At 42.4% G+C, this 11,733-nt stretch overlaps 1 protein-coding gene across 4 annotated transcripts in view; it reads right to left on the bottom strand.

Annotated features, from left to right (window-relative positions):
* vti1a (vesicle transport through interaction with t-SNAREs 1A) overlaps positions 1-11,733 on the bottom strand; it is a 187,844-nt gene that overhangs the window by 143,224 nt on the left and 32,887 nt on the right. For 2 of the 4 annotated variants that reach the window (XM_061227389.1, XM_061227405.1), the window contains exons 4-5: positions 9,797-9,874; positions 3,710-3,730 (exon numbers count right to left, since the gene is read on the bottom strand). In XM_061227389.1, coding sequence (XP_061083373.1) covers positions 3,710-3,730; positions 9,797-9,874 — 99 coding nt within the window. The remainder of the gene's footprint in view (positions 1-3,709; positions 3,731-9,796; positions 9,875-11,733) is intronic. The other 2 variants (XM_061227398.1, XM_061227413.1) reach the window with 1 other exon arrangement.

Below are 11,733 nucleotides of genomic sequence, written 5' to 3'. Positions count from 1 at the left end.
CACACGCTAGCACACACATGTACATACCCACACACAATCACACATACACACACAGCACATAGTGCTTCAAAAAATATATATATTCCTCACACTCCTCAGAGTACCTTCTTCCTGCCAGTATTCACATCACCCTCCACTCCCCCAACCCGACCCCCACTCTGCCCCCCCCCCCCCCCCCAAAAAAAAACTCACACCGCTTCAGAACGACACCATCAAGACAACAGACTCCGCCAGGACCGACGCCCGCAGTCTGTGTCTCCCTAAACTGTCCAGTCAGCTGGTGGACTCACCTGTCCGCGGTATGAAAAATACATCAACCGCAACCTCTCCTCTCCGCACAACAAACGGGAGCGCCAGGGCCTGGCCCCGAGGAGCGCGGTGCAAACTGCGAGGAGACGCGGGGCCCCCTCTGAGACACAGACACACACACACACACACACACAGACACACACACAGACACTGACACACACACAGACACACACATACACAGACACACACACAGACACACACACAGACACACAGACACACACAGACACAGACACACACAGACACACACAGACACACACAGACACACACACACACACACACACACACACACACACACACACACAGACACAGACACACACACACACATACATACACACACACGCGGCGCCAGGGCAGGGAGGAGATGTTACAGCCCCAAACCTGAAACCTGCGATAGCACGTTCTTTCGTAGGTGCGGGGGGTTACAAAAATAAATAATTAAAATGGCCGAATTTCAAGCGGGTTTGGTTGTAGTCGTTCAGACGTGAAACGGTTCGGGGGACATGCTGAAGGCACGTTGCCGTCGCGCACGTTACCCTCTGCGTGTGTATGTGCGCACACGTGTGTATGTGCATATGCATACCTGTGTGTGTGCGCGCGTGTGATTATGTGCACGTGCAAGCACGTGTGTGCACATGAGCGTGTGTGTGTGTGCTCGTCGCATGTATGCGCGTATGTCTGTGCCTACGAGTGCATGCGTGCGCATGCTTGCTCGCGTATTTGTGTGTGCCGTGCGTACACATCTGTGCACGTGTACAGGGAAGCAGTTTTATCTGACACCTACATTTTCTACAAAGGGCCCTTCCTGGGAACTGTAAAATTTGATCTTTTTCACTCTCTTTTTTTTTTTTTTGGCGAGAAGCGCACTTCAGTTGTAAGTTATTAAGAGTGAATGAAGGAACAATGCTCCACAACTCCACACAGAACATCTTCCATGCTCTTCCCCTTTTTCAATATCAAACGGCGACGGTTACCATCACAATTTTCAAAAGTGCCGATGATACCTTATTATTTCAATAAGGGTGAGCGTCAAACTGAATAATGATGACAGTCGCGATTCATCCTGACTATGTGATCTTCTCCCGGTTTGTTTGGAACTTGTAAGATGGGGAATTACAAGTGTCAAACAGCTGTGAGTGTGGGTGCTAAATATTTAAACATGTTTTCCAGACGAGGTAAAGTATAGTTTTTTAAAAGGCGGCTAAGTGTATATAAGCTGTATGGGTCTTTGATAAAAATGCAGCCCTTTTATAAAAAATAAAAAAAATTGTGGGGGGAGTAAAGGAAAATAAAATGCGATAATTTAATCGCGCGTTCTACATGGAATGCCAGCCGCACTCTGTGGAAGAAAATAAAATGAAAGGCGCTTTCCAAGCAGAATGACAAATAAACTCTTAAGAAAGTGATTTCAAGTAATAAATTAATCGCAAAAAGAGATTCCAAAAGAGATAAGGGGCATATCTGTAGAGACGTAATAGTTGCATTGCACCATCCGACTAGAATAGTAGGTATACTATGTGGAAGATAATAAAATATCATAAATTCATTACACACACCAAATGGGATAATGGCTCTACTCCGGTAGTGGAAAGAGGGACCTCGGGCTTGAAATGTGTACTCCCGCTTTTGTTTGTCAATGTAGGAACAGGGGGAAAATAAAAATGGAAAAATAACATAACATGCAAGTCAAGGATAGTGAAGCCCTCAGTCTAGTGAGGGTCGCTAAATTATGAATGCTGACGGATGAAGTGGCTTTTGTACAAGCGGGAATATTCAGCTACAACATTTCTGTGAAGGCAAGCATGCTGCTAAGCTCACACACACAAACACATTCACTCAGTCTCACACACACACACACTTACTCCCCAAAGAATAAACATTGCCTCTAGAGGTGTTCCAAAAAAGTTGCATTGTTGACATTGCTATGAATCTACAATCAATAAGCAGTCTTTTGTGGACTGAATTCTAGGTTGTTTTCTATTTTTTTTCCCATAGAATTGAAAAACAGGACAATTCTGACAACTGCAAATCCGAATACAAATACAAAAATAGAAGTCATACACTTTGACGTCTTACAAATAACTATACATACATACACACACATACACATACACATACACAAACACACAAACACACAGACACACAAACGCGCACACACACACACACACACACACACACACACATTTGGCATTAAATGTCATTATTAATGTAAATATGAAAACAGAGTAATGTTGTTCATATAAAAACATATATTGCAACTTCAAATAATATAAATAATTACATTTAATGCAAAATCCGTATTTGGTATTTGTTCCTTTGTTGTCTGAACAAATTGAATTCATGTTATAGGAGAACACAAAATCAATTTCAAAAACATTAGCTACAAATGATAATGTAAAACAAAAAAGTTGGTTTCACTCATAAAAAGTTCAATGCCCGATTTTTGTCAAGGATAAGCAATTGCCCATGAAATGATTTTCAGCCAATGTGTAGAGGGAACGGCAGATGATATGATTTCCCCTGTGGGTGTTGAAAATGGAGTGGCGACATGTTGTATAAGCCGATATGGACGGGGCAGAAAGGCGAGGCCGGCGGCGTCCGACGATGCGATTACGTACAAAGACAACGGAATCCTGGCCTTTTGCGTCTCTCGCATTTAACAGCTGCAGCCCCTCGCCTCTCTATCATCCACAACCTTTTCTCTATTTCTCTTCTTTTCTTTCCCCTCCACCCCAATTGCAGCTTTTCACACGGGGGAGGGGGGGGTGTGGGGTGGCTGCAGGCTTCATTCAGGTCCACTCATTGTGGGAAATGGAACTTATGTGAAAAATAAATAAATAAATAAAAATGCATACATACATATATGTGGGGTACTTGGGTGTTTGTATCTCTCTCTCTCTCTCTATATATATATATATATATATATGTATATAATATACATACAGACATATATGTACGTATATATATATATATATATATATATATATATATATATATATATATATATATATATACGTATATATATACATAATAAAAAAAATACCCCTTTATGTACACAACATAGTGCAGTGCCAAAATGGAGGTGTTCACATGCCGAGTTGTGAATACCGAGAGAATGGGACGACTTTTCCCAAACTACGTAAAGCGTGTCACTGTGCACCCCTGCACGTTTTTTCCAGCAATTGGTAGAATATTTTCAAATGAATTGGCAAAGACAGGAGGTGAAGAGCAGACAGTGGTGCAGCGGAAGATTCCGGAAGAGAGAGAGAGAGGCCACAAGGCTCTGCGGAGGAAGCACACTAACCTGCTGAAGAATGAGGTCATTCACTAACTATGAGGGAAATCAATGAGGAAGTTCAAAAAGGAAACACAAGACTAAAATAGCTACCAAAGAAGTACTCACCTCCTCACGTAACTTTATCAACTGCCACGTGAAAGCAGACAGAGAAAGGGAGAGAGAGAAAGATAAAAAGGAGATATATATGGCAGAAAAGAGATCAGTCAGACAGTAGGGTACGGAATTAACCTTGACGATTTATCCGTTTGCATGTTTAGCATTTACAAAATCACAGACGGGCACATTAAACGGAGCTAAACACGCGCTCACGCGGAGTTTTTTGAACAAACAAAGATCAACTTCGCGGCGCTGTCACATTAAACAAAGAGAGGGGGAATGGATTTCTCTGCGCACCGCCGTCTGAAGACGCATCATCAAGGAGAGGCAAATCTGACTCGCATCACAACACTCGGGATGGCAGGAAAGAGGAAAAGAGAAAAGCGCAATCCCTCTGTACAGCCCAAAACACAGTACTCGGAGGAGAGGATACAACACAAGCCATCATTCAAGGGCTACCTCGCCTGATGTAGTAATCACAAAATGGTGGCTTCGCCAGCATTTCGTTACCATATTTTCGGCGCCGTGTCAGACAGCAGATGACGCGTGCCCCGTGATTGACAGATTTTCGATATTTCAAACACCAGCACACATCTTTCTACCCATGTATACCATGTATTATGTATGCAGGACTCTGTGTGTGTGAGGGCCTTTTGTATACATAAGCATAAATACATAAAGGTAATACACATTATTAGACAACTTACTTGGGTCATAAAACATGAATCTTAGCATTCATTATTCATATTTGATAAAAAGAATTGCAAATTAAATCAAAATAAACAAACCAACCCACGCCATTCCCTCTTAATATGGAATACAGTTGCCTTTTAAAGTTTGGTTCAGGAAATAACATCAAAATTTAATTAAATTAATGGAATCATTAGCATGTGTGCACATGTGCATATTACATATATACATATTGGTACACACACAACATACATGCATGATGTATATGGTATTAATATATGTATAATAGTAACTAGTTGTCAGCTATCGATACAACGACACGCAGATACACAGACGAGGGGACAAAAGATAGGTGGTGTATCTACGCTTATCAGTCATACACAGATAGATGCATTTGGTGAAAGAGGGGGAACAAGTTTCTTAATTTGCCTGCCGTTGCAGGTGATTTTGTAATCTCCATTTCTTCTGAGAGATTAAAGGTTGGGGGATCTAAAGGGGAGCTCTAGGCCATTATTAGGTCCTCTTCTCATCTTTGTGCTGTTTGGTCATTCTGAATTTTATATTTTCATAATTTGCCAACGTAACAGAATGAGGCAGGACTTGGATCACAAATTATAAAACTCGATTCCTGACAAAAGGTTCGCAGAATTGACGTCAAATCACCACGGTTGCCGCGGTCGTTGAGGACAACGCCTTTGCACTTCTTAATGTAAAGCAACTAGCTGACAACAAAGATACCCCCCTCAACACACACACGCACACGCACTCTGACGACGAATATTAAGGAACGATTAAGGCGCCATGTCAGCAAAACACTGACGTTATTTGATCCGACAAACGTCTCCTCGTTCAGCGAAAGACATGAGGGGAAGCGTGAACGGACGTCACAAATCCGGTCTCAGAAGTTCTTGAACACGAGGCACATGAAACATAAAAAAAAAAAAAAAGCAAAAGAAAGAAATACACTGAAGTGCAAACGTGACGATGGGCGAACTCCAGTCATTAACACTAGCCGTTGTGTCGCCGCTGTTGAACACCGCAGCCGTGCGGTCGTTACCGGGAAATAGGAGCGTATTGTTGCGGCAGATTTAGCGGGGCGATGTTTACGGCCGTCGCGTCCAGCCCGCCGCTCACGGCCCTTTGCATATGCTGCTGGTCTACTTCGGTGTGACATATGGACGAATAGACACACAGAGCAAAACAAATAAAAGAAACACCAAAGATATCTGCATTAAGACAGGTTTAGCAAATTGTTTACACAGTGCGAGTAACAAACTTGCACTTAAACAAAGAAAACCAAACAATAAACAACATTGATAAATAGTATTATTATTATTATTATTATTATTATTATTATTATTATTGCTGTGGTTTTTGCTCATATAATTATTATTATTAGTATTGTTATTGTTGTTGTTTTCATTATTGTATACACTTCACAAACATGTAATAGTCCAGCCTGGGAATTTGGACCGGCAACAATGTGAAACTGAAGTGTGTAAAATAAAAAGCTTTAAGATATGTGAGCCGTTTTATGTGCGTCTGTTGAGAGTTGCGGCTTGGGAAGCCACCAGCCCCCGAAATCTCAGCGGTGATGGCTGTCAAATAGAGCACACAGCATAAAGAAATCTGTTTTTCTTTCAGCGAAAAAGGGCCACTTTGCTGATGCGAACTGTCTTTTATTTTTAAGGTCACTACCCCCGCGTTAACTGCATTATTTAAAGGGCCAAAGTTTAAAACTACACTACAGATGTGGCTATTTAGAGTTTCCCCAGCCCCACCATAGCCAATGATCGCTTGCAGGGTCTGTCACCGCTTTCAATAGGGACCAAACAAAACTTGTTCTATCTTATTTGTGCTGCTTGGCCAAACGCAAGTCTTGGCGGAGGATTTGCAGAAAACTATGAGGGAGAATGCCTTTTCACTTTTTTTAATCGTCTTTTACGTTTTGGGAAATCGCCTAGATTAACATAGACAACGTGTGCATTTCTAAATCCGGCCAAATAAAATAAGTATGGTAAATACGACATACTATGCATTTTGGTAATTATATTTTCTTGTGTACCTCATTTATTTTCTTTTCGCCTTTTTGTTCCTAACACCATCCTGTATTCAAAATCGCACTGCTGCAATTTTTCTGTTATGATAATCAGCGGATTTTTCAAACAAAGATTTTTTTTTTTTTTTTCAATACAGAATTTGATACAAGTGGTAATCTGCTTCCTTTTGTAGCCTGTTAAATCTGGTCCATTCCAGCTCAAACCAGCAGAATCTCTTGTGGCCAAGTCTTCTGCTGTGACTGAAATCGAAACTATGCCGCAGAGTGCCTACGTGCGAAAGCGTGTGTTTGTGTGCGTGTGTGTGCGGCAAGCGAAAACCTGGCCGTGAATTTTGTGTGTCGAAAAACACGTGCGTCCGTAGTCTACCGCGTTATTAAAAAAAAAAAGCGATAGCGCCAACTCTGTCTCTGTCCGCATACAGATAACGAATAAATGCCGAACTCTATTAAACCGGCCTTTGCACATTATCGCAGGGCGAACACGCCATTTTCAGAACTTATGAAGGCTACCCATTTATTTAGCTATAAATCCTTGGCATGTAACGAACATATTTGTGTCTGGTAATGATCTGCTCAGCCGAGGCTATATGAAATGATTCTGACCTCTTCTGATCGTCAGGAATTAAATTGACCGACTCGCCCCAACCCCCCCAACGCCCCCCCCACTCCCAATTCCTATCGCCACCGTCTCCTTCAATAAAAAAATAAAAAAATAAAATAAAACTGAAGTTTGATGCACTCCACACACAGTAAGACCAAGACTTGTGTTATCTCCACAAGTTTTTTAAATGGAAATGAGGTAAATATGGCACCAGATTTTCTTTTTGTTTTTTTTTAAAGACGCATAATTCATTTATTTTGCCTTTGTTACAATCTCAGGTTGTTTGACCGATTCACGGCCATTATTTATGTATGTGTGGATATGTGTGTGTATGTGTGAATCTACATGTTTGTGTTTTTGCATGCATATCCCATATGTACACAATTTCAAATAAAACGTGACAGAAATTATTTAGCCCTGCATTCACACACACACACAAACACACACACACACAAACACACAAAGATATAATCATATAAAATATAAATATAAAGTGAGCATTCATGCATGCGTATGTGCGTATGTGTACAAGCTCTGTGAAAGCTTACTATTTGCTTAATACAGCGGATCATATTCAGGAAATGTTTCAGCTGTGTCAAAATACAATTGCATTTTCATATTGCATTTATTTATCGTCATTTGTAAAGGCTAGATGTGCAGTATAAAGAAAACATAACTTGCTTTAAAAGGCAGTTGCAAGTTTAAGTGGCTTAAATGATCAACTAATTGGAAAGTAAGTCTAATATTCTCTTCAAATAAATATGGGCCGTTTCATTAAACAGTGTGTGTGTGTGTGGGGGTGGGGGGGCAGGATATTAGTGTACTAATCAAACACACAAAATATATACATATATATTTAAAAAATAAATATTTCAACAAAAAGATTCACTGCTAATTATTTTTAAAGGGAAAAAAAATTGAAAGGAGACTATCCAAGATGGAGGCTATTTTGCTTTATTTGTGTGTCTGTGTGTGTGTCTGGGTGCGCGCGCATACGTGTCGTAGGAGATTTTGATATGAACCATCACTTCCTTCTATGTGACAGTTCTGGCACATCAGCCTCTAGCCTCCGTATAAAATGTCACTGCAGCGTTTTTTTCCGTCCCGCTAATTTGGAAGGCATATGCATATCAATTACGCATCTCGGCTAAGGATACATATGTTTGTAAGATGTCGAGGTGCACGGGTCATTATTGAAATGGTAATAAGAGGGATATCAAAAAAGACAACTTTATTTGGAGACAGCTCGACGAAGGCAGATTCCATTCTAGTTTCAGCAAGTACAGAGGACGGCGTGTGACGTGTTATGAAACTACCGCAAAGTTGGCAGGATAATTAAAATGTAATATATAATTATTCAAAGCGCTGTGGTCAGAATTGCAAGTGCTTGATAGGAACGGCAGCTGCGTAGGTGACAAGCAGTCAGTTTGCATTGAAGTGTCAAGTTTTTTTTTGTTGTATTTCTGACGCAGGACTTCAGAAAATAAGACAGGACAATAAAGTTTTAAGAACATATCGTACAGTTCCCAGCAATTAAAATAGGTATTTCATTTCTTTTTGTTTGTTTGTTTACTTTTAATATGGAGGAGTCAATAATATAACACATTTTTTGACAGCGACTCTTGTTTTTGTTTTGTTATGGATTTTAGAAAGGACACGCGCTCGGCACGAACAGTGAAAGACGGTGCAAAGACAAACCCACTTAAACTCTCCGTTTTCATTTTTTTTTCTTCAGAATAAGTTAAAACGCAAAGAAAGATAAGTGAGCTCAAGACGTTACTTCACAAAGCACAGGAAAGGGGTGGTGGAGGAGGGAATGCTCAAACACGTGGTTTCAACATTGCAGAAAAGTTATTTACCGCTCCCGCTGAAAAATAAACAAATAAATACGCCAGGCGATTAGGCAGAGCGCGCCGAAGCTTCGGTCTGTGAACATATTGTCGTGGAAAAATATTTCACACTTGCAAACTTGCTAAATATTTCACCCCCCCACCCCCACCACCCAAACCCCAACCCTCACCCTGCACTCCCCTTGATTTAAAAAAGCTTATAAAAGATGATTATGAAAGCTCCCGTGTGTTCAAACGCTTTTTCTCCAGAAATACGTGGCGGTGGGGGGTGGGTGTGTGTGGTGTGTGTGTGTGTGTGTGTGTGTGTGTGTGTGTGTGTGTGTGTGAGTGTGTGTGTGTGGGGGGGGGGGTGTGTGTGGTGTGTGGTGGGTGTGTGTGTGTGTGGTGGGTGCGGAGCATGTGTGTGGTGGGTGTGTGTGTGTGTGCGTGTGGTAGGTGTGTGGTAGGTGTGTGTGTGGTGGGTGTGTGTGAGTGTGTGTGTGTATGTGGGGGGGGGGGGGTATGTGTGGTGTGTGGTGTGTGTGGTGTGTGTGTGTGGTATGTGTGTGAGTGTGTGTGTGTGTGTGTGTGGAGGGGGTTGTATAGTGAGTTTTGGGTAAGAGGGAGGGCGATAGACGGAGGGTGTTTTTTGGGGGGAAAGGGGAGCGTGTGTCCCGGCTTCTCGCGCCCGGCCCTGGATGGAGATGAAGTGGCGGCTTTGCATTAAACAGAGTTCCTTCCACATGACTTGGTGCCAATGTGGGCGGTGGCGGAGAGCAGCTTGCGATGGGCCCCCGCGTCCCTGACCCCGCTCACCCCCGCCCCCCCCCCCACCCCACCCCACCCTACCCCCACCTACCCCTCCAACCCCCACCACCCCAGCCACCCGCACGGGCCCCGGCTGAAGGCGGCCGTACCTGAGTCTCCGAGGAGCTCCCTCCGTCCCCCAGGAGATCGTTCCGCACCTCGTCACTGTAGGCGATACGTGACCTTTTCTGCAAAAAGGGAGGGAAATCGGGGGAAAGAAAAGAAAAGAAAAACAAGAAAAATAAGTCTTAGCGGGGCTGTCGTGAGAATAATTGCCACTTCTTAAGCGCGAGGGCCCCCTAATGGAGTGAGGCACGAAGATGGGAAGCTGCACCTGAGGGCTGCGTGTGTGAGTGTGTGTGTGTGTGTGTGTGTGTGTGTGTGTGTGTGAGTGTGTGTGAGGGTGTGTGTGTGTGTGTGTGTGTGTGTGAGGGTGTGTGCGCGTTCTGGTGCGAGAGTGTGTGTGTGTGTGTGTGTGTGTGAGTGTGAGTGTGTGTGGGCGTGTGTGCGTGTGCGTGTGTGTGTGTATGTGTGTGCAAATGTGTGATCGTATCCAAATGTGTCTGTCTGCGTTTGTGTGTGCGTGGATAGAAAAGGAAAGAGCATAGAATATATTCAGAATATATCACTTGCATAAGGAATATATCAATCGTATTTGGAATATATCACTCCTATAAGCAATATATCACTCATATAAGAAATGTATCACTCCTATTAGGAATATATGCACATACAAGAAATATAGTGCTCATATTTGGAATGTATCACTCGTATAAGGAATATATCCCTGTTATTAAGAATATATTGTTCCTATAAGGAATATATCGCTCGCATAAGGAATATATCACTCATATAAGGAATATATGCTCATATAAGGAATATATTGTTCGTATTTGGCATGTATCACCTGTATAAGGAATATATCGCTATTATAAGAAATACATCGCTCAGCAGTGATAAATCCTTTCTCAAACCGGTCTCTGCTGTCAGCTAACTACTGTCACAACACTGTGATAATCTGGATCCGGGGAGGTAGACAGAGAATAATTCATCCCCCAAATCCAGGGAGATTGGCGTTCCATCAGATTGGGCTCTTCTCCCGTACTCAGAGTGAGGCAGGGAGCGGGGCGGTGTCCAAAAGCGCACTCCAGAGCCGTCTACGATTTCTCCCAGCGAGGCCAAACGGCGCGGGGCTTGTTTACAGACCTAAAAAAGCTCTTCGCATGCCCTCCGAACTAAACACACAGAGGCTCCCAAAATGTTTACTAAGCCGCTGCTTCTTCTTCTCCGGATACAGGCGAACTACGGGCGGCTGGACGCGGATACGCCGAAAAGGACGTTGCGGAGAAAAACCCGGGTTAAACCCGCGTCTACGGGCGGAATCCGCGCATCAGTCTCACTAACGGGGAGTTAGGGGGCTAGCGAATTTACGAACGACGGCCAAAAAAAAAAAAGACTAGTTGCAGCCCCTCATACATTGTGTCACTCCTGGAACAAAAAGAGACAATAGACTGGCACACTAGACTTCACCACTGTTTTCCCATTTCAAAAGTTACAGCTTCATTATTTTATTTCTTTCCCCCCGTTGAGAAGCGCCTGATTGAGTGGGCAACACAGCGAGACTTAAGCACCTAAACAATTTATTTTGAAGGTTTTATCTCGCCCGCGGGACTCCTTATCTTTTCCAGTGTAATTACACACAATACACATTCCATAGACAGAGTTACAGAAAAATGATATGCTTACAAATGAGAGAAAGAAGAAGAAAATCTCTCTTTTTTTTTGGTTTTGGCTTTGCTTTTTTTCTTCTGTCGTATAGACATGTTGAAGGGGTGCTGTCAGCTAGACTTACAGACAGCAGTAGAACAGATGATTTTAAACAATAAACATCAACAATTTTTAAGCCGAATATGATTCCTTGCAGTTTAAAATGTTTCAGTTCACAGACGTTACTACTGTGACATTGCTTGACATGAGGTACAACAATGAAGTGATTTCAAATATTTGAATAATTCATTACAAATTCTGTAAAAACGTATAATTAGCC

Source organism: Conger conger, chromosome 2, assembly GCF_963514075.1.
Source record: "Conger conger chromosome 2, fConCon1.1, whole genome shotgun sequence".
Lineage (NCBI taxonomy): Eukaryota > Metazoa > Chordata > Actinopteri > Anguilliformes > Congridae > Conger > Conger conger.
The sequence above is the reverse complement of the archived record's forward strand: the minus strand, read 5'-3'. Positions and strand labels throughout refer to the sequence as shown.